The following is a 23970-nucleotide window of genomic DNA, read 5'->3' on the forward strand; positions in this document are numbered from 1 at the left end:
TCTGTTCGGCCAGTTTGCTGCTTTCATGCAGTGTTTTATTCTCCTCCTGCAGGGCCTTGCAATTTTCCTGCAAGGTCTTTAGTTTATCCTGCATTCTTTCGAAGTCGTCCCACAGGATCTGTCCTTCTTCTAGTACCCGGGCTAGCTGTTCCCGGTGTATCTCATTCTGCACATTTGATTTGCGCTGATAAAGGAGGAGAATTTCGCCTAGAACATCTGAAATTGTGCGTGTTGGCTTCCCAGTTGGAAACATACTGTACTCACTGCTTCACTGTGTTTCTAGATCACGCTCATTTCAGGTAAATTTACATGCAGTGTGAAGATACCAGCATAATAAAGATCGCTAGCATTAGCATGCTAACACAACAATGCAGCGCAAGTTGTTTTGGTTTCATGCTGGTGCTCAAGGGCGACATCTGCTGGATCAAAAAATCACATATAAAGCCTTTGATTTCTTTCAGGTTCTCAATCATCTGTCTTCTTTTTAAACTTTATTTCTGACAGTGTCTAACATGTTCCACTGTCTCCTCTTGTCCACAGTAGTCATATTTGTGTTTTCCTGTTTTGAACAATGTGTTATTGAATCCAGTGTGTCCAAATCTGAGTCTTGCCACCTTTTCCTTCAGTCTCTGTTTAATAATGCTCTTCACTTCTGTTCCACTAATGCTAACTATCAAATCCATTTGAGTATTTTTCGTAGCCTCCTTTGCCACCTTGTCTGCTAATTCATTTCCTTTGAAGCCTTTGTGTGCAGGTACCAATAAAAACATCATTTGACTTCTGTATAGTGTTTGTTGTCTAAATGTCTGCTGTCTGAATGACTGTAAACTGATGAGTGAACAAATGACTGATCTCAGTGTTGGTGTTGTTTTAAAAGCACCTGTACACAGTCTTAATTCCTGATATTGGATAGTATCTAGTTTTTTAAGAGTTGTGGTTCCTGCTGATCCATATACAATACAACCATAATCTAATACTGATCTTATTCATCCTGTATGCTTTCACAGCAGTCTGCCCCCCACTCACTTCCAACTAAACCCACTCACAACATTTCAAACTTTCTGAACATGCAGCCCATGTAATCCTCTCATCAAACCAGAACCCTAAAAACTTAAAGTGTCTTACTCTCTCCACTTCTTTTTTATGCAGTTTTAATTTGATCTCTCTCTCTCTCTATCTGTGATTTGTGTTCTGAAGAATGGGGTCCAAATGAGCCCATATTGGAGGTGGGTCGTGCCTTCTAGTGGGGGAGATGGTGCAGAAGGGCCAGATAAAGCACACCAATATGGAGGGTCACCTGCTGATGTGACCCTCCAAAAGTGGACTGACTGGATTTCATTGTAGTATTTACAAGAACAACTTTCACTGAAATCTGTGTGGATCAGGGCATCTTTAGCAGTGAGGTTCAGGAATATTCAAAAGGTGCCTCTTGAAGTTAAAAAGCCTGTTTTAGAATTGTACCACATGCTCATCCTCTAGCATTGGAACATCTTTTTTAACGATGATTGTACTCACTTTAGTCTCTCCACTTTGAGATTTCCACCTTCTCCTGACATCCCTGGGGCAGGGTCACCACCTTACATGAAGACCTGTTCAAGGGATATACAGACACATGCCTTTGGGCTGCTGCAGACAGTGCTGTCAGACATTTCTTCTATGCTTCTTCAGTTTACAATACCCAGCTTGTAGATTATATTTGCCATGAACTACAAATTTCACGTGTCTTACATTGGCACGTCTCTCTCTTTTGGTGGAACAACCCAAAATGGTCTCTGACCACAGAGGAAGGCATAGGAAATGTGTTGGTGCTCTGACACATATTACTTGTGGAGAGTAAGTGAAGTATCAGACAGTAGCCTCTTCTGTCTCTTTAGTTATTGTGTCCCTCTTGCCTGTAGTCGTTCTGCTGACATCATCCCTGAGGAGAAACTGTCTGACTGATTTAGCTCTCTTCACTTTGTGAGTTTCTTGGACCATTTTTCAAATGGCTTGAGAATCACATCCAATAAGCTTCTTGCAGTATGTCTTATTTTATTTATATGTATATACATATTTTTTTTAATTTTCTTGTTAATGTGCCATAGTACATTGTCATTACAATTACAAATAATCAAGACATAAGTACATATACAGCATACAACATTCTTCTGATTTCTTAGATTACAGTTTAAACCTTGTATCTACATAAGATAGCCTCTGTGGACTTGTTTTTCCTTTTTTGTGGCTACTCAAGGGAACCGTAATAAAACTTTATACATCCAGAGAGAAAGTACCAAAAATAAAAGTAAATCAAGCAGTATCAGCAATTTGGCTTCCTAGACTTTTGAATAATACCAATAAAGTAATATTTGATCGTTTTGATCAGGACTGAAGTTGATCAAAAGATTTAACCTAAAAAAGCAGAAAAAAAATTAATCTGTATTATTTTTATAGAAGTTTTTGGAAGTGAACATTTTTGTCCTTAATGACTCAAGAGGGTAGTACATTTTAAATCTGATGCTACATAAAAACTAATAATGCATCAAAGCCAATATTTTGTATAATCTTTGACATATCCAAGACTGATTTAAAAAAAATCCCCCAGCCACCAAACATTTGTTATATGGAAAATAACTTTTTTTTTTCATAAATAACAACAGTGATCAAGTAATGAAATTGGCATCTAAAGGCTTAAAATCCTCAAAATGATTGAATGTTTGGTAGTTTTGAGCAGGGCTGAAGTTGTTTAAGAGATTTATGCAGAAAAAAGCAACAAAAAAAAGTAATCTGTTCTATTTTTATCACAGAGTGTTGGAAGTGGACATTTTTGTCCTTAATGACTTAAGAGGGTAGTAAATTAAACTGATGCCTGAGGGTTTAAAGTGTGTCTTATACAGCTTTGTCTATCATTTGACCTAACAGAGGAAGATTTGATATAGGCCTGTAATTATTCATTATTGTCTAGATTGTTCTTTTCTAGTAGTGGCTTGATGACTGCTGTTTTCAGGGCCTGTGGGAAGACACCTGAGAGACAAGTTTACCATTTGTAACAGATCTGGAGCCATGACTCCTCCTCCTGCTGCCAATATCAAGACAGCAGGAGGAGGACTTTAATTTTTTAATTGTCACTTGTTTTTTATTGGTGAGATCAGAACAATACAGACATTAAAGAAGGGGGTCCATTGTTTTGCTGTAATGTAGAACATTTAACCCCCATTACCACCCCCACCCCCCATTATCACACCCCCCAACCATGAAACAGACCAGCTGGACAGAGTGAACAGAGTCAGCTGATCTTCAGTCAGCAGTGTTTCTCAGACTGACAGACCACACAGAGACACTGAAGAACCACGAGACCATAACCTAAACCCAGGATAGAGAGGTTCAGTGAATGTGGTGTTGAAGGTGTGGAGGTGGATCAGTGTGTCAGAGGAGACTCTGTAGAAGGACAGAGAGCCAGCAGGACAGTCCACATACACTGCTACTCTGTTAGAGACAGAGGAGGAGGAGGAGGAGGAGGAGGAGGAGGAAGAGGAGATCTTTGTTCTTCTGTTATTGTGACTGACAGAGTAACCTTCATCAGAGCAGAACAGACTCCAGGACTGATCACTTAATCCAAACACACATTCATCACTGTCTCCTCCCCTTCTGATTCCTCTGTAACTCACTGATACATAAACCTTTCCTCTCCACTCGACCTCCCAGTAACAGCGACCAGTCAGACCAGTCCTACACAGCAGCTGAAGATAGCATTCAAATCTGTCTGGATGATCAGGATATGACTGAAGCTCCTCCCCCCATGTCACCTTCCTGTTGTTGTCAGACAGTTTCAGGTTTCTGTTCACTGTGTTTGTGTCCAGTTCCAGCTCACAGGCGTCTGATGGAGAGAACGAGACACAACACAGCTGCAGGTTATCATCTGTTCATTCATCAACAACTTTACTGACACTTACTGATAGGGGTGTAAAGGTACACGTACTCGGACCGGACCGTTTCAGTACAGGACTGATCCGAGTACGTGCAGAACAAAAGTGATTTAATCTGTGTTCCCACACGGACCGCAAAGCTGAAGCACACCTCAGGGTGGAGGAAGGCTGCGGCTGCTGGTATGGGACACAGCTTTTAGTTAATAACTTGTAAAAAAGTTCAAACATAAACTGTGTAAACTGTGCAGATTAGTAGTTCCTCGAGTCCTGTTGGTCTGGACAGTTGCATATAACCGGGATGGAGTTCTTTTTACAGACTTACTCTTAAGTTTTGTTTTCATTTTCAGCGATGATCCCGCTCAAACTAAGAGCAAAAGGGGAGGGGGAGACGCATCTGTGTGGGAGCATAACCTGCAGCATGATAGAATGAACATCCTCCCTCCCCATTCCCACAATAATGGACAAAGAGACGTTGACAAGACGAGAGTAGTGTGCCGTTGTTGTTCAGCGGACATCGGGTACGTCACAGGCAACACGTCCGACTTATTAAAGCACTTGAAAAGGCACCACGTGAACGTAAACATCACTGCAACTAGGAAAAAACAGACAGCCACACAGAGACACTGAAGAACTAATAATTCTAAACGGGCCAAAGCCATAAAAAATGCCATTGAAGTTCTTATATCGACAGAGGGAAATATTAATAGTTCTGAAACTACACTGTCCCAGATGTGATTAGGTTTATTATGTGCTCAAAGAGCATTCAGAAAAGTGTTGCCTTCATAAACTAAAAGGTGTCAGTGTAATTAAAAATAAATATTTGTATATATAGGCTAAATTAATGACTTCATTTCATTTTAAAATACTTTATTTCATTCATATCTTTTATTTATTGGAGACTCTTTTGGTTGAAGGAAGCAGCATAAGTTTATTTTATGTTTTTTTTCACAATGTTTAATTTAAAATGTTATTAAAAAGTAACCTGAGCAGGTGTACAAGTCTGAACTGTCGATGCTGCACTTAGTCCAAAGTGTAAAAGGGAAATTATAAATGTTCCTAATAAAGAAAAAAAAGCGTTGCATCAGGTCCCTTTACTGTAGTGAAAATGTACCAAACCGAAGCTTCAAAACTGAGAACTGTACCGAACTGAAATGTTTGTGTACCGTTACACCCCTACTTACTGAGAGCCAATCAAACTTACAGTTCATATTCAGCACTGAATGATGTTTGACAGCACTGAAATGTAATAATCCACTTCTAATCAAGTTCAAATGGAGTTACCATGGCAGCCAGGAAGAATGGAGATCCAAATCAACAAACACATGCAGTGAATAAAGTCTGACTAATCAAAGTGCAGCACAAAGAATCTATGAACCATCTGCTGTCTCCAACTGTTCTGTCCTCAGAGGTCACATTCAGCACAAACAGGAGCCTCATTTCCACTTTCACTGTCACACACAATGTGATGACAGCAGGAGTGTGCCACGTCCCTTTGTCCTGTCTAACTAGTTTTAAACTGTGTTTCTGAAGTCATGGAGACCATTTCTTTACCATCAATCTAGGCTCTACAACATACATGTTTTTGTTTTAATTGAAATTTAACTGGACTGGATGAACAGATCGAAATCTAAAGAGACAGATGACAACTCAGTCCTTGTGAGTTTTTCTCTGCTTGTCTAAGGTGTAGGCCACGCCGTCCCGACCTCACCTGGCCACCTGGCGGCCTGCAGCTGACTTGTGTATTGTTGTTGGATGTTCCTGCTGGCCTGTACTATGGTGATCGTGGACTTTGCTGAACCAGACTGCCGGCTGATGGAGCTCAGCTTAAGTTCAGATAGGAAGACTGGTTATATTCTTTCACTCATTCATTCATCCTTTCACTTCAACCTAAACCACTCCCCCTACTACGTCCTTTGTCTTCCTTCTCTGTGATCAGCTGTTTATGGGCGTTTTTCTTCAATTGATCAACCAATCAGATTTGGGCACAACCTTTCCCATCCAATCATTCTACAGCAGCAAAAAGGCTACAACAGCTCTCTCTCTTCCGCAGCCCTTCTGTCTTTTCAGGCAACTGCTGTAACCCACCACCGCCCCAGTCACCTCCATTCCAGCTCAGCAGAGTCCAGATCAGGCTCGGATACCAATTCCTTATTCAGATCAGTTCATTCTCAATTAAGTCTCTCCTGATTGATCTGCTCTCTTGCTCAGATTGTGTCCAGACGGGTCCCCCGTCTGCCACAAAATTGGTCCTTTCCTTATCCTGGTTTGGCTCTCATTCCTGCGGTTTTCCTGACCCCGGCTGGCGCCCGGTAGCTTGCGGCTTTCAGCCTGCGGCTAGCAGCTGCTCTCCCTGCTGCGGACATGGTACTACTAACATACTCCGCTCTGCAACTCCAGAATCTCGCCTGCCACTTCTCTCCAGACAACCTTGCTTCCATTAAATCTTTCGGACTCCTGCGCCGTCCTCACTACGTACATAGGGCTGCCCGATGCAAGTTTGTTTACACTGACCATGCTATCCCCACTGTAGTGTCTGACCGGCGCCATCATCACAACAAATCACACGTGCACAGCAGAAACCTGATACCTGTTGTTGTGTGTGTTAACAGAACCACTCCTCTCTCCCCCTCTGCTTCAGAATACACCACCGCCTCATTTATGCTGCAGAATGCTCGCTCCCTTAACAACAAAGCAAACCTATTTCACTAAATATCAAACTTTACTGACAGATCCACGTCATCACAATCATTCAAACCGATGGTTTTATTTAGGCTATAATCGCGCATGTAGTGAGCCGTTTCCAATAAGTAACTTTCATTATGACAATATATAAACATAAAATAAAAAATAAAAATAAAAATAAAAGTCTGCCACATACATATTGCATTAGCGCCGTCTCGCCTTCATTATCCCGGACGGACCTCAGAGGACCGGACTTATACACTAATGTAATCACTGATGTAGAGTTAAACATTAGACTAACACAAAGACCATAGAGCCTCCAGTTTTCATTAATATATTTCAATATCTTGCATTTATCATCAATTGTGATTTTTAGTTTTAATAAAGAGTGCACAGAGACATGGCGATGGCTTCACACATTTCACCTCCTCCATACTCAGCACATCTTCATCAGCTGCATGTATTTATTCTGTAAATAATTCAAGTGTGGACATTAAGTCGGGGCATCTCTGACACGATCATTAAGCCATATATTTGCTCATAATTAGTCACAGTGCAGACGGAGATGCCCACGAAAATATGTGGCCAATAATTCAAAGTTTTTGTTGGTTGATCAAACCTTTGATTAATAATATGATAGAGTGAGGGAGAATGCTGACTGACGTGTCCTCTCTGCCACTATATGAAGAAATCAGTGTGGGTCCTGTAAACATGTAAACATTGCAGATATACTCGTGCGTAATGATGAACGGTGGATGTTTTGGCACATAGGACAGCGTGAATGCAGCAGCGACGTGGTGTCATTCTCTGAATTTTCTTCAGTTCGTGATCCTCCTGCTGCAGCAAACTACCGATATGTCCATTTTATCCTTCACTTCATTCACAAGTTCCTTTGTTTCTGGGTCAGAAAGTTTCGTTTCTTTGTCTAAACTTCAGTTTTCGTGATCCAACGCTGGAAACCTTTGATCTGCCCCCTCGTTTGGATGTATTTTCATTCACGAGCTGCTTTGCATTGACCATTTATGGTTGAATGTGGGCGTGTAGAGGGCGGAACATGGGACTAATCTACGTGCGCACATTTCCAGGTGGATCGTGATTTATAAAGGGAACATTGCGTGCAGGTGTGCGTACGAACGGTTTTATAACTCTGAATCATTTTGTGCGCACGCCATTTCCGGGTTTTTGGCACACGTACATTTTTAGTATGAATTTAACGCACTCTTTTATAAATGAGACCCCTGGTCATTTTTAAAAACCTCCTCAAACACCATCTGTTCACCAAAGCATTCAGCCTCATCTAACACTCCCCTCAGCTGATCACCCACTCCCTTTCTCCTTCATTTGTTTGTCTAGTGTTTCTATCCTTTCTCTTCTCTGTTTGTGTTTTTCTATTCCTCTCTTGTTGTCTCCCATTACGCCCCCCCCCCCCCCCCCCCCCACACACACACACACACACACTCACTCACACACACACACACACACACACACTTTGTAAAGCATCCTTGGGTTTCATGAAAGGCGCTATATAAATCTAAGTTATTGTTATTAACTTCTCAGAGAGAAATAAACAAATCCTCTATTCACAAGCCATAGTCTCTGTCTGATTGTTCAAGAGCATTTACTCTTCTACACTCCAACATGCTGCTGTGTTCTGATGAAGAGAAATGAAAACACACTCACACATCCTCGGATCAGGATCCAGTCTGTGCAGTCCACTATGGTCCAACCTGGAGGAAGAAACCAGATCAGAATCTATTTCATACATCTTCATTTAAATCCAGCATCAGACAAGAAGCAGAGTTCATCATTCAGAAACAGTGAGACAGCTTCTGTGTGTCTGTCTGTACCTCAGTGTCTCCAGTCTGCAGTGTGGATCCTCCAGTCCAGCAGACAGCAGCTTCTCTCCTCGTTCTCCTGGATGATTGTAGCTCAGGTCCAGATGTCTCAGGGGGGAGGAGCTTAGAGCTGAGGCCAGAGACGCACAACCTTCTTCTGTGATCAAACAACCTGACAGACTACACACACACACACACGCACACACACACACACACTCACACATATAAACACCAACACACACACCAACACACACACCCCCACACACACACACACACACACACACACACACACACACACACACACACACACACACACACACACACACACACACACACACACACAAACACCAGCGCACACACACACACACACACACACACAACCACACACACACAAACACCAACACACACCAACACACACACACACTTGATTCATCAAGAAAACGTGATCTTAGATGAATAATGTGGATCAGCAGCACACTAACCTGAGAGTGTCCAGTCTACAGAGTGGACTCTTTAATCCAGTAGACAGCAGCTTCACTCCTGAATCATGCAGGTTGTTGTTGCTCAGGTCCAGCTCTCTCAGACTAGAGGACTGGGAGCTGAGGACTGAGGACAGAGTTTCACAGCTTCTCTCTGAGAGGTTACAGACACTCAGCCTGAAGAGGATATGTTTGGTAAGTTAATCAAAATATCAAATAAACTAAGTACATTTAAGCTTATTGGGTAAACTTTCACATGAATAAGTCCTTACCTGAGCGTTTCCAGTGAACAGTGTAGAGTCTTTAAACCACTACACAGCAGCTTCACTTCTGAATCCTGCAGGTTGTTGTTGCTCAGGTCCAGCTCTCTCAGACTAGAGGACTGGGAGCTGAGGACCGAGGACAGAGCTTCACAGCTTCTCTCTGAGAGGTTACAACCACTCAGCCTGAAGAGGATATGTTTGGTAAGTTAATCAAAATATCAAATAAACTAAGTACATTTAAGCTTATTGGGTAAACTTTCACATGAATAAGTCCTTACCTGAGCATTTCCAGTGAACAGTGGAGAGTCTTTAAACCACTACACAGCAGCTTCACTCCTGAATCATGCAGGTTGTTGTTGCTCAGGTCCAGCTCTCTCAGACTAGAGGACTGGGAGCTGAGGACCGAGGACAGAGCTTCACAGCTTCTCTCTGAGAGGTTACAACCACTCAGCCTGAAGAGGATATGTTTGGTAAGTTAATCAAAATATCAAATAAACTAAGTACATTTAAGCTTATTGGGTAAACTTTCACATGAATAAGTCCTTACCTGAGCATTTCCAGTGAACAGTGGAGAGTCTTTAAACCACTATACAGCAGCTTCACTCCTGAATCATGCAGGTTGTTGTTGCTCAGGTCCAGCTCTCTCAGACTAGAGGACTGGGAGCTGAGGATTGAGGACAGAGCTTCACAGCTTCTCTCTGAGAGGTTACAACCACTCAGCCTGAAGAGGATTCAGAAGAACACAAATGAAAGCAATTACAAACTATTGTTGTTATTTCTGAATGAAGAGAACTACATTTGAACTGGATAGTTATGTGAGCACGTACAGAGCTTCGTTTGAAGCTTTGATCACAGGCAGCAGCCTCAGAAGAGCCTCCTCTGAAGCAGAGTATTTCTTCAGGTCAAACACGTCCAGATCTTTTTCTGATGACAGTAAGATGAAGACCAGAGCTGACCACTGAGCAGGAGACAGTTTATCTGTGGAGAGACGTCCTGATCTCAGGGACTGTTGGATCTCCTCCACTAGAGAACGATCATTCAGTTCATTCAGACAGTGGAACAGATTGATGCTTTTCTCGGCAGACAGATCCTCACTGATCTTCTCCTTGATGTACTTGACTGTTTCCTGATTAGTCTTTGAGCCACTTCCTGTGTGTGTCAGCAGACCTCGTGTGAGATTCTGATTGGTCTCTAGAGAAAGACCGAGGAGGAAGCGAAGGAACAAGTCCAGGTTTCCATTAGGACTCTGTAAGGCCTGGTCCACAGCACTCTGATATAAATGTGTTGGGTCAGGTTTTTCTCTGAATCCTTTAGACCACCTGGATGTTGTTTGATCTTCTGACATCAGATTGACTCCAGAGTTGATGAAGGTCAGATGGACATGAAGAGCAGCCAGAAACTCCTGAACACTCAGATGGATGAAGCAGAACACCTTGTCCTGGTACAGTCCTCTCTCCTCTTTAAAGATCTGTGTGAACACTCCTGAGTACACTGAGGCTGCTCTGATATCGATGCCACACTCTGTCAGGTCTGAGTCATAGAAGATCAGGTTTCCTTTCTGCAGCTGCTCAAAAGCCAGTTTTCCCAGAGACTTAATCATCTTCCTGCTCTCTGGACTCCAGTGTGGATCTGTCTCAGCTCCTCCATCATACTTGATGTTCTTCAGTTTGGACTGAACCACCAGGAAGTGGATGTACATCTCAGTCAGGGTCTTGGGCAGCACACCTCTCGTTCTGGTATTCAGCACATCCTCCAGAACTGTAGCAGTGATCCAGCAGAAGACTGGGATGTGGCACATGATGTGGAGGCTTCTGGATGTCTTGATGTGGGAGATGATTCTGCTGGCCCGATCCTCATTTCTGAATCTCTTCCTGAAGAACTCCTCCTTCTGTGGGTCAGTGAACCCTCTGACCTCTGTCACCATGTCAACACACTCAGGAGGGATCTGATTGGCTGCTGCAGGTCGTGTGGTTATCCAGAGGCGAGCAGAGGGAAGCAGTTTCCCCCTGATGAGGCTTGTCAGCAGCACATCCACTGAGGTGGACTCTGTGACATCAGTGAGAGTCTCGTTGTTTTTAAAGTCCAGAGGAAGTCGACACTCATCCAGACCATCAAAGATGAACACAACCTGGAACTCTTCAAACCTGCAGATTCCTGCTTCTTTGGTTTCAGGAAAGAAGTGATGAACAAGTTCCACCAAGCTGAACTTTTTCTTCTTCAGCACATTCAGCTCTCTGAAAGTGAATGGAAATGTGAAGTGTATGTCCTGGTTGTCTTTGTCTTCAGCCCAGTCCAGAGTGAACTTCTGTGTTAAGACTGTTTTCCCGATGCCAGCCACTCCCTTTGTCATCACTCTTCTGATTGGTTCATCTCTTCCAGGTGAGACTTTAAAGATGTCTTCTTGTCTGATGGTTGTTTCTGGTCTGTGTGGTTTCCTGGATGCTGTTTCAATCTGTCTGACCTCGTGTTCATCATTGACCTCTCCAGTCCCTCCCTCTGTGATGTAGAGCTCTGTGTAGATCTGGTTCAGAAGGGTTGGGTTTCCTGCTTTAGCAATCCCTTCAAACACACACTGGAACTTCTCCTTCAGGTTAGATTTGAGTTTTTGTTGGCACACTGCACCAAACGTTCCTGAATAAAGAAAGAACTGAAATCAATGAACAGATCCTGATATAGATGACATGACTATCTGAGTTTGGAACTTTAAACCTCTTTGTCCTTTTTCTAAAATACTAAATCTGTTAAAATGTTCTTACTGCTCTGCAGACAGTCAGCCAGCTCCTCCTGCTTCATTCTCCTCAGGAAGTGCAGAGTGATCTTCAAAAATGCCTCTTTACAGCTTCTCCCCTGCTCTTCATCCTCACTCTGACTCTCTAAGCATTCTGGGTAATCTGGACCCAGAACCCTGTGGACTCTCTTCAGCTCGTTCTTCACAAAGGTGATGATGTTCTCCTCCAGCAGCTGGAACAGAAGGAGACACTGGATATTTAATATAAACTGGTAGAACTCAACATGTGATTCATCTGTCAGTCTGAAGGTCAGCTGGTCTAAACAGAACAATAACTTAGCATTAAATTATTGTAATGGTAGTATATTAATTAACAGTGTGTTGAACACACCATAAAGATGGAGTCCAGGTCTGTTGGATTCTGCTGGTCTGATTGATCTCTGTGAATGTTGGAGCTCTCCTGTTGAACTCTGTGACAGGACATATTACACAAGAAAACAACAGGATATATATAATGAAACTCTGAGAGAGAAGATATGAGTCTTAAAACAACAGAGACATATCAATTACTTCATTTTTAATTCTCACCTTCCATCAGGGGCTGCTACGTGCTTACGTACTACAGGTGAGTGTATTGCATAATTTCCTGTTCTCCGCTGTATTGTGTTGTTCAGCGCTGATCGTTAGAGCTAAAAGCTTAATTGGTAATTTTGCCTAGATTCTTACGACTGTTGTTTCCAACACACTGTACGTTCAGACAAACAGAAGTGATCGAAAAGCACTCTTTCTCTCTAGCGACAAACCTGCTTAAAAGTTTTGTTTATTTTAGCTACCTACTCTTAGCCTAGCTTAGCAGTTAGCTTTATTTACAATGGCTTTGTTTTCTGTCTTTCCCTCTCCTGCTCTCTCCTGCTCTACGTGTCATATGTTAAGTTACTCCTCGTCCTCCTTTAGTGATAATCTAAGAAATGTAGTTTATTTTTAGCTTTGGAGGCGAGGGTGTCTGAGTTAGAGAGATGGCTCCGCACAGCTGAGTCATCGTATGCAGCAGTAGTTAGCCAGCCACCTGTAGCCGGTGCGGGCCGACATATTTTTTTAACAGTTTTTATCACTCTCCTCCAGGTGCAATAGAACGTACAGTTAACAAACGGCACATTACCCCTGAAGTAGCCACAACTCTTAATATCTTACAGAAATACCACCTTACCAACATCCTGTGAACAACTTGTTACCGATTTTAACTATAAACTGAGGACAGTGCTTGATGCCTGCTCTCCAATCACAACCAAGACAGTAAAAACAAAAAAAGGACTGAAAAACAAAAATAGAAATTGATAAAAAAATATACTCGTAGAAGTAATAAAAGACTACAACAAAGCTATCCGAAAATCAAGGCAAGAATATTTCTCAAACCTGATAAACAGCAACATTCACAACCCCAGACATCTTTTCAGGACAATAGATTCTCTGTTACACCCCACAACCAATAACAGCTCAGTGCTCTCAGGATCTTTTTAAAAAAAATGTAATTCTAGTCTTCTAGTTAACCCTCGACCAAGGCTGAATTTTTCTTCTTTTGAAAGCCTTGTTCTTAGTCTTTCACATCCAGTCTCAAGAACCTTTCAGCCAGTTCTAGTTGTTGTAGTTTACCGCCCTCCTGGCCCATATTCTGAATTTCTGTCTGAATTTGCAGAATTCTTATCAAATGTATTCCTTAGCAGTCATAGAATAATTGTTGTAGGTGACTTCAATATCCACGTGGATGTTGATAATGATAGCCTTAGCACAGCTTTCATGTCATTATTGGTTTCACCCAGGTTGTAAACAAACCTACTCATCGTTTTAACCACACCCTGGATCTTGTTTTAGCTTCTGGCATTGAAATCCAAAACCTTAGTTTTCCTAGAAAATCCTCTTCTATCAGACCATTTCCTTATTACATTCGACTTTGTCCTACCAGAATTATCTCTGCTTAAAAAAAATGTGCTCTCTAGAAGTTTATCTGATAGTGCTGTAGTTAAATTTAAGGAAGCTATTTCAGCTGCTTTTGATTCAGTACCATGTATCAACCCTGTTGGAAACTGTTATGATAGCTTTAGTCCCTCTCAGCTAGATCAGTTTGTTGATAGTGCAGTGGATTCACTGAGAGTTACTCTTGATTTGATTGCTCCCCTAAAACAGAAGGTTATCAAATGGCAGAGACTAGCTCCATGGTTCAACTCAGAAACCCGTACTCTAAAACAATTGTCGCGATATTTTGAAAGAATATGGCGCTCGACCAAAACGGTAGAATCTCGTTTATTCTGGCAGGATAGTCATAGGAAATATATGAAGGCTCTACGTCACGCTCGAGCTGCCTACTACTCCTCTCTAATCGAGGAAAACAAAAGCAATCCTAGATACCTTTTCAGCACTGTAGCCAGGCTGACAGAGAGTCATAGCTCCATTGAGCCTTGTATTCCTCTAGCCCTCAGCAGTAATGATTTCCTGAGCTTTTTCAACAACAAAATTCTAGACATCAGAGACAAAATTGGTAACCTCCTGCCCTTACCTGGTGCAGATACGTCTGATATGGCAGAGACAGTTCCAGGACCTGATATTAATCTAGACTGTTTTTCTCCAATCAACCTTTCAGAGCTAAATTCAATTATTTCTGCGTCGAAACCGTCAACCTGTCTTTTAGACCCAATACCAACCAAGCTGTTTAAGGAAGTCTTTCCCTTAGTTAGCGACTCTATATTAGATATGATCAATATGTCTTTACTGGCAGGCTATGTACCACAGTCATTAAAAGTAGCGGTAATCAAACCTCTACTCTAAAAACCTACTCTAGATTCAGGAACTTTAGCTAACTATATCCTATACCCAACCTTCCTTTTATCTCAAAGATCCTGGAGAAAGTGGTAGCTAATCAGCTGTGTGACTTTCTCCATGACAACAGTTTATTTGAGGAGTTTCAGTCAGGATTTAGAGTCCACCATAGCACTGAGACTGCACTAGTTAGAGTTACAAATGATCTACTTCTAGCTTCAGACAGGGGATTTCTCTCTGTGCTCGTCTTGTTAGATCTTAGTGCTGCTTTTGACACCATTGACCATCAGATCCTATTATATAGACTAGAACATTTACTTAGAATTACAGGGACTGCTTTAAGTTGGTTTGAATCCTACTTATCAGACCGATATCAGTTTGTACATGTTAATAATGAGTCCTCTATGCACACCAAAGTTAGCCATGGAGTGCCACAAGGTTCAGTGCTTGGACCAATTCTCTTTACATTATATATGCTTCCTCTGGGAAATATTATGAGGAAACACTCCATACAGTTTCATTGCTATGCAGATGATACTCAGCTTTATGTATCAATGAAGCCCGATGGCACCAGTCAGTTATGTAAGCTAGAAACGTGCCTTAAGGACGTTAGGACCTGGATGACCAGAAATTTTTTGCTACTTAACTCAAGACTGAAGTTATTGTGCTAGGCCCTAAAAACCTCAGAGATACTTTTTCTAGTGATTTGACTGTCCTTAATGACATCAGCCTGGCATCTAGCACCACTGTTAGGAATCTAGGAGTTCTATTTGATCAAGATAAGTCCTTTAGCGCTCACATCAGTCAAATTTCAAGAACAGCCTATTTTCACCTTCGTAATATAACCAAGATCCGGAATATCCTGTTGCGAAATGATGCAGAAAAACTAGTTCATGCATTTGTTACCTCCAGATTGAATTATTGTAATTCTCTTTTGTCCGGGTGCTCTGGTAAATCTCGAAAGACTCTTCAACTGGTCCAGAACGCTGCAGCTTGTGTACTGACTAGAACTAGGAAAAGGGACCACATTACTCCTGCCTTGGCTTCTCTGCACTGGCTCCCTATACAGTCTAGAATAGATTTCAAGATCCTTCTTCTCACTTACAAAGCTCTAAATGGCCAGGCACCATCTTATCTTAAGGAGCTACTAGTGCCATACTGCCCCTCGAGAACATTACGGTACCAGAATGCAGGCCTACTAGTGGTACCTACAGTCTCTAAGTATACTATGGGAGGTAAAGCCTTCAGTTATCAGGCTCCTCTCCTCTGGAATCGCCTTCCAGCCGGGAGGCAGACACAGTCTGTATTTTTAAGAATAGACTCTCTCTCTCTCTCTCTCTCTCTCTCTCTCTCTCTCTCTCTCTCTCTCTCTCTCTCTCTCTCTCTCTCTCTCTCTCTCTCTCTCTCTCTCTCTCTCTCTCTCTCTCTCTCTCTCTCTCTCTCTCTCTCTCTCTCTCTCTCTCTCTCTCTCTCTCTCTCTCTCTCTCTCTCTCTCACTAACTGCCTATTTTCCTGGGAGCTCTTGAGCTCTCTTAGGCTGGTTGATGGCCTGCCAGAACAACTCCCTCCTCACCGGATTGTTGATGGACGGCTTGCCTCCCCCTACCCCCTTGCTCCCTTTCCGTCTTCCTGCATCTTATCCCATCTCTCCCCCTATCCCTTTCCAAGCCTGGCGCAGTCTAGGCCTGTGAAGGCTGTTTCGTCATGAGCCGGGGATCCGGCCGAAGATTTCTGCCTTTTAATAAGGCAGTTTTTTCTTACCACTTTTGCTGCTTTGCTAAAGTGCTCATGATGGATAGGCCGGATCTTTGTAACATAACAATGAGTAAGGTCTTTTACCTGCTTTTTTGTAATGTTAACAGACAAAGAGTAAGGTATTTTACCTGCTTTTTGTAAAGTGTCTCGAGATAACACTTGTTATGAGTTGACGCTATACAAATAAAAATTGATTGATTGATTGAAATTGATCTAAATGTGAGGTTTTTGCTGGCTACTTCAGGGATAAAGTAGTTGACATTAGGTCTGGTATCTGTCAGCAAAGCAAGCACACCGCACTTTTTCCAGTATCATGTACAATCAGTGATGTCAAGTTGGAAAGTTTTGCTCTGGTTGATGCTGCAACACTCAGGACAGTGGTAAAAGAAATGAAGCCATCCATGTGTTCCCTTGACCCAATTCCAACATCCCTTTTTAAAACCAATTTTAATTCAGTATCAGAAGATGTCCTCGACATAGTAAATCACTCCTTACAAGCTAGGTGTCGTCCCTACTGATTTTATACTGCCTTAATTAAACCTCTTTTAAAAAAAGGGAACCTGGATATTTTAACACCTAATAATTTTAGACCCATGTCAAACCTGCCATTTTTAAGCAAAATTTTAGAGAAGTTAGTTTTTTATCAGTTGAACCTCAAACACTACATTAGAAATGTTTCAATCTGGCTTTAGGAGACGCCACAGCACTGAGACGGCCCTGCTAAAAGTAGTTAATGATGTCAGAAAAAACCTCGACAACAACAAGCCTTCTGTTCTGGTACTACTCGACCTCAGTGCTGCTTTCGATACTGTTGACCACCAGATTCTTTTAGATAGATTAAGTGAGCATGTAGGCCTTTCTGGAAATGTTTTTAACTGGTTCACCTCGTATTTGTGTGACAGAAAATGTTTTGTATCGATAGAAGACTGCACCCTCAAACAATACGAGGTCTCCAGTGGGGTACCACAAGGATCAATTTTAGGACCACTACTTTTTGATTTGTACATGTTACCCCTGGGTGGTGTCATCAGGAGGCATGGAATCTCTTTCCACAGCTATGTGGCCGTGTCTCCTGATGACACTAGACAAATTGACTCACTTTTTAATTGTATTTTAGATATAAAAGCCTGGATGTCACAGAATTTTTTGCAGCTCATCCAGGACAAAACAGAGGTTTTAACCATCGGTTCAAAGGCTCAGAGAGAGAAACTGGCCCCCAAATTACAAAAAATAGGACTCAACCCAAGTCAAGAAGCTCGGAATCTTGGGGTGATCTTTGAGTCAGGCTTTAATTTTAAAAGCTGGCCTGCATGAAGGGTGTCACAAAAACAGCATTTTACCACCTGAAAAACATCGCCAAACTGAGGCCATTTCTCTCTCTGAGCCAAACAGAGAGCCTATTGCACGCTTTTATTACTAGCAGGCTGGACTATTGTAACGCTCTCCTTTCTGGTCTTCCAAAAAACACAACAAATTGGCTACAGCTACTACAAAACTCTGCCGCACGAGTACTGACAAAGACCAGAAGGAGAGCACACATCACACCTGTTTTAAAATCTTTACACTGGCTGCCTGTTAGTTTTCGTGTTGATTTTAAAATTATTTTATTAGTTTATAAAGCATTACATGGCCTTGCACCAGATCACCTATCAGATATGATTTTAGTTTATGAACAAATACAGCCCCTCAGATCCTCCAGGTCCTCTCTCTTAGTTGTTCCACAGAGCAGGACAAAAATCTTTGGCGATGCTGCTTTCAGCTGTTACGCGCTGAGACTGTGGAACAACCTTCCTAAGGGTCTGAGAGGAGCCCAGAATATCGAGATTTTTAAACGCAGTCTTAAAACTCATTTATTCAGTCTGGCTTTTATATAGTGCTTCATATCAATTCAAATCTTAACATTACTGTATTGTGTTTTTTATCCTACGACAATTTTAAATATTTTCCTCTTATGTATTTATTTTAATATCTTGTTGCTTTTATGTGTCGTATTTTATTTTATTTTATTTTTATACATATTTTTTTAATTCTTATTGGTGTGCATTAGTCTCTCAATGATTTTATCAATGATTTTATAAACTACTTTTTTCAACAACTTTTCTGCACTCTTGTTAAGCACTTTGAACTGCAATTGAATTTGTCTGAAAGGTGCTGTATAAATAAAGTTTGATTGATTGATTGATAGCTTGGCTTCCCCCCCGGTGGCTCCCGAGCAGCCGGGAGGCAGTGGCTGGGTTACTGTCCGAGGGAAGCGTTGTCGAAAATCGAAGCACACGGTTCCCCCACCAACCACTTCACGTTTCAAACAAATTTTCTCCACTCAGCGACACACCCGCTGAGAATACAACTCTGATTATTGGAGACTCCATAGTCCAAAACGTGAAGCTAGTGAAGTCAGCGGGCATAGTTAGGTGTATACCCAGGGCCAGAGCGGGCGAAATCGCATCTCATTTAAAGTTGCTGTAAGAGTGAAAATGGGATATGCAAATAAGTTAGAAACATATGTTTATTATGTTCTTTCTCTATGCAGACATAACTTTAGTATTTTCTTAAATGATTGCTATAATGTTGGTTACAAGTGTTTACAGTAATGTTAATATCCTGTTATTAGGTAGGCCACCTAGTGGGCGCTGTTCAGGCAGGAGTGAGCTGTGGAGTGAGAGGAGAGAAAAAGGAAGAACAAGAGGAGTTGTGAAATGTACCGTGCGTCGGAGAAGCTGACTAAAGTTATGAGAAAGACCCAGAACGTGTTTGGACTGCTTTATTCCTTCACATACACCCACGTCGCTTACATTGCTGACAAAGACTAAAGGTAGATTTGATACAATCGTAATTCATGTCGGCACTAATGACTCCCAACTACACCAGTCGGAAGTCACTAAGGTTAATGTGGAGTCGGTGTGTACTTTTGCTAAGACGATGTCGGACTCCGTAGTGTTCTCTGGACCCCTCCCAAATAAGACCAGTGATGACATGTATAGCCGCATGTCATCACTCAACCGCTGGCTGTCGAGGTGGTGTCCAGCAAACGATGTGGACTTCATAGATAACTGGCAGTCTTTTTGGGGAAAACCTGGTCTGCTAGCTAGAAACGGCATCCATCCCACTTTGGACGGTGCAGCTCTATTATCTAGAAACATAGCAAAGTTTATTAGTCCAAAACCTTGACAACAACACAGAGTTCAGACCAGGAGGCAGAGCTGCAGTCTTACACGCTTCTCTGCGCCTCCCTTAGATCTGTCTCCCAGTCACTATAGCTGTAATTCTGAATCTAACTGTAGTTATACTATAGGTACTGTGTCTGTCCCCCAGCCCAGACCCTTTTTTATAAGTCATCCAAACGTAGAAAAAAAATGCGTAAATTGTCAAAATCTCATTAGGATCAAAACTACGAATACGATTTTGCAAAAAAATCTGAAAATTCACTGCAGACTTTTGAACATTAGGTCCTTAGCATCCAAATCGCTTTTAGTGAATGATCTGATATCAGATCAGCATATTGATTTACTTTGTTTGACTGAAACCTGGCTGTGTTGAGATGAATATGTTAGTTTAAATCAGGGGTGTCAAAGTTCTATTGGGTCGGGGGCCGGATTTGTTCAAATGAGACCTCAAGTGGGCCGGACTAATTATGCAGACATCACTATAACTCAGCACATGGATATATAGGCTAATGTATGATTAGAAAATAAAGACAAAAAAAGGTACTTGTATAGAAAACTGCATGTTAACGCATAAAATGTAAAAGTACATTAAGCAGAGGGGTTAACTCTGTCATTGCAAACTCCATGTTGGCACATGGAAATATTTAAATGTACCACATTACAGAAGAAAACATCAATAATTATGTTTTGTTTGAGATTATTATATTATGTTTTAATATTTCTGTTCAAGGTTATACAAACTTTGACACAGGTTATTCTAGAGAGAGAGAGAGAGAGAGAGAGAGACTTTAGATGTGTGTGTGTGTCAGGCCACAGCACAGTTTGCACTCGTTAAGGTTCATTACAGATAAAACCTGCTCACATGAATAACTGTCACAAACACACAGAGCGTCTTTGATGTAAACAGTCATCTTCAGGTATTTCACTGTCAGGCATCAAATGTTTCCAAACCAACAGACTTGAATTGATCCTTCAGTGTTGATCACTGCCATCTGATCAGCACCGTGTGGAGTGCTCGTTCTTCAACTAAGTAAACTCAGTTAAACGACTTCTGATATGAGCCTGGCAGTCCGTTCTTCTACTTGTCCGCACTATCGTGATCTAACTCTGTCACTGACTTTTTATGCGTCATGAATCTGTTTCATCTCCGTGCGTAATTCAAGGAAGAATTTTAGCGCTGCTCCACGGTTAAACCAGCGGACCTCTGTATGATCGTACAGCCTGTGTGTGATATTGTTTTCAGATAAGCAAATAAGCAAATGTTCAGTAATAGTTATATTTTTACAGTCTGATGAGGGCTGGTGATAAAGGCGCAACAGCAGTCTACTGCAAGTGATGTCGGACTGAAACCTTTAGGTGATCAACACAACACGTTCACCTCTGAGTGACCTAAAAATGAACCATCTGTAATTAAAATCAGTTAATATTCATTTTAATTTACTGTTTTTACAATAACCAGAGGTAAAATAAGTCTATCATCAGGCTCAACGCCGGTGTCCACAACCTACACTTAGTCTGGATGTGAGGAGACGGTCTGGGCCGTTACGCAGGACAGAGAGGATTGTTTTTTATTTGCACGAGCCGCTCTTTGTGGCTCACTCCATAGGAAGCTTTGTTATTATTAGTAAAACTTTTGTTTTACATCAGTCAAGACAGGAGAAACTGGAAACAAGTGTGGACAGAACTGAAGACCGTCAGGATGAGCGCGCAGTGCAGCGGTGTGCCTGTCCTTAAGTCCCGTGGCTCTGATACAATTCTGGCAACTTGTGAGCAAATAAAACTAAATAAATATCTCCCCTACGATCTCTCTTGAAAACCTGCATTCTGTGTCACCTCTCTCAGGTGTTCAGCCTGTTTTCTGATGTGATGTATTACCAGCGTAATGCAGGAGCAGATCTTGCCACTTGTCTTTTTATGATACTCCCTGCTGAGAAGATAGTTCATAGTGCCCCATTTAATTAATATTAGTATCATGATATCAATCTTTACGTTGCTCATTATACACGTTTTAATAGAATTCGGGGAAAATACGTATTACAAATATTTAATTTATAAAAAATCTCAAAATATTTTTCAATACATTTCCTCCTTTTTCCCAAAATGTCTCACGGGCCAGATGAAACCTGCTGTCGGGCCGGATACCTCACCACTGGACGAGGTGGTGGAGTAGCAGCTATTTTTAATTCTAGTCTTCTAGTTAACCCTCGACCAAAGCTGATTTTTTCTTCTTTTGAAAGCCTTGTTCTTAAGCCCAATTCACACATACTTTGTGCGCGCTGTGGTCCATCAGCGCCGCGCACTACGTTGTACTAAGCTGCTACTCTTGTCAATCACTGTGTTCACACAGGGCGCGCCGCGGTCCGTCTCCGGAGCGTGCCACCAACGGCACTACGCTCTGCTCCGTTTCAAATACGCAGCGAGTCTATTTTCGTCGGCGTACGCTGCAGGAACGCGTCAAGCTGGACAGGAAGTCAGACAAGGAAACGCACAGAGCATCCGGTCAATTTCAAAATAAAACACAATATACGGACTCACCATCGTATTTTTCATCACTTAATCAACATTACATCAAAACAGGAACCGAATTAACAACAATGCATCCTCAGAAAGACAAAGCAACATGTTGTTTGCATGTTTTTCTCTTTATTCCCGTGGGATCTTGTAGTTCTCCTGTGATGTGTCATGGGTACGCTCTGCTGCGCTGACGTCCCAGAAACGGATCCAGTGTGAACAGGTGTGAGCCGTCCGACAGAGCAAAATCGTGGCGCTGACAGACCACAGCACACACGGAGTATGTATGAGTTGGGGGTCAGTCTTTCACATCCAGTCTCAAAAACCTTTCAGCCAGTTCTAGTTGTTGTAGTTTGCCGCCCTCCTGGCTCATATTCTGAATTTCTATCTGAATTTGCAGAATTCTTATCAAATGTATTCCTTAGCAGTGATAGAATAATTGTTGTAGGTGACTTCAATATCCACGTGGATGTTGATAATGATAGCCTTAGCACAGCTTTCATGTCATTAGGCTTTATTGGTTTCACCCAGGGTGTAAACGAACCTACTCATCGTTTTAACCACACCCTGGATCTTGTTTCAAAGATCATTTTTAATCAGATTGTTCCAGTTTAAACTGGCAGATGGATAATCAGTAATCAGGAGGCAGAGGTGATGTTCTCCACTGTTCTCTCTGTTTCTATTAGAACAGTATCTCACTCAGAATACAGCCAACACTGTGTCTGTCCTCAAATTCTTCAGACTGATGAAATTAAAGTTAACAGAAGACGACTTAAACATAAACACAGCTCAGAAAGATGCTGTGGTTAGTAACTGAGATTTACAGATAGCAACATGCAGTAATACGATCTCACAGAGAGAGATAGAGAGAGAGAGAGGGAGGGTGAGCTCAAGGTGCCAGTTCCCCCAGTAGTCTAAGCCTATAGCAGCATAACTAGGAGCTGGTCTACACCAGCGCCAGCCCTGACTATAAAATTTATAGTTACTTTTAATTCTATTCTTTAAAATAGAGAGTGTGTCTGCCTCCCGTACCCCGGCTGGAAGATGATTCCAGAGGAGAGGAGCCTGATAACTGAAGGCTCTACCTCCCATAGTACATTTAGAGACTGTAGGTACCACAGGCAGGCCTGGTAACTGAAGGCTCTATCTACCATAGTACACTTACAGACCGACCAGAATTTACAACGAGCAGCAACTACTGTTAGGATACAGAACAGATCAAGATCAAGAACTTGTCCATAACGACTTCAGGAACCTCAACCTGGAACTCACTTCTGGGACAAAGTCTTCAGACTGACATCACTTCAGATGAGAGAACCAAAGCACACAATGATCATGAAGTGGTGAGAAAACAAAATGAAGCTGATGAGGAAAATGAAGACAGGTGAGTAGAGTAGAAGGGAAGGTCTGGGCTATTGAAACCTAGAAGAGAAGGAGGTGAATTCTGAGGACCTCTGGTGGAGAAGTAAGAGAAACAGGAGAAAAGTACGAGTCCTGGGAGAGGTGAACATGGACTGAAGACTGAGAGTGATATAATGGCTGAGGATGAAAGAGTGAGCCTACAGAAAAGCAGAACAGAGCTCTTTGTCAATTTCAGATCTCACCTTCCATCAGCCGGAAGTCCATCTTTAAAGAAGATTGGATGAAGTTTAGACCGGTCACTCTTCATGGACACACAGCTGGGTCCAGGAGAGTCTGGTCTCTGTTCCTGCATCCTGATAGAAACAAACAAAGAAACAAAGATAATTTTTAATCAGATTGTTCCAGTTTAAACTGGCAGATGGATAATCAGTAATGAGGAGGCAGAGCTGAAGTTCTCCACAGTTCTCTCTGTTTC

The 23970-nt window shown here is 41.9% G+C and overlaps 2 protein-coding genes across 2 annotated transcripts in view; both read right to left on the reverse strand.

Moving 5' to 3' along the window:
* Positions 1–2046: 2046 nt before the first annotated feature.
* Positions 2047–23970, reverse strand: part of LOC136181101 (NLR family CARD domain-containing protein 3-like) — a 785212-nt gene continuing 763288 nt past the window's right edge. The window contains exons 11-13 of the mRNA XM_065961411.1: positions 8435–8602; positions 8268–8314; positions 2047–3856 (exon numbers count right to left, since the gene is read on the reverse strand). Coding sequence (XP_065817483.1) covers positions 3294–3856; positions 8268–8314; positions 8435–8602 — 778 coding nt within the window. The 3' untranslated portion in view covers positions 2047–3293. The remainder of the gene's footprint in view (positions 3857–8267; positions 8315–8434; positions 8603–23970) is intronic.
* LOC136181139 (NLR family CARD domain-containing protein 3-like) lies at positions 10006–12120 on the reverse strand (the record flags this gene model as incomplete). Its single annotated transcript, XM_065961582.1, has 2 exons — positions 11921–12120; positions 10006–11795 (listed from the first exon to the last, which is right to left on the reverse strand). Coding segments are annotated over exons 1-2 (1827 nt in total), but the record flags the coding sequence as incomplete, so codon positions are not given.

This window comes from Labrus bergylta, chromosome 2 (assembly GCF_963930695.1).
Source record: "Labrus bergylta chromosome 2, fLabBer1.1, whole genome shotgun sequence".
NCBI lineage: Eukaryota > Metazoa > Chordata > Actinopteri > Labriformes > Labridae > Labrus > Labrus bergylta.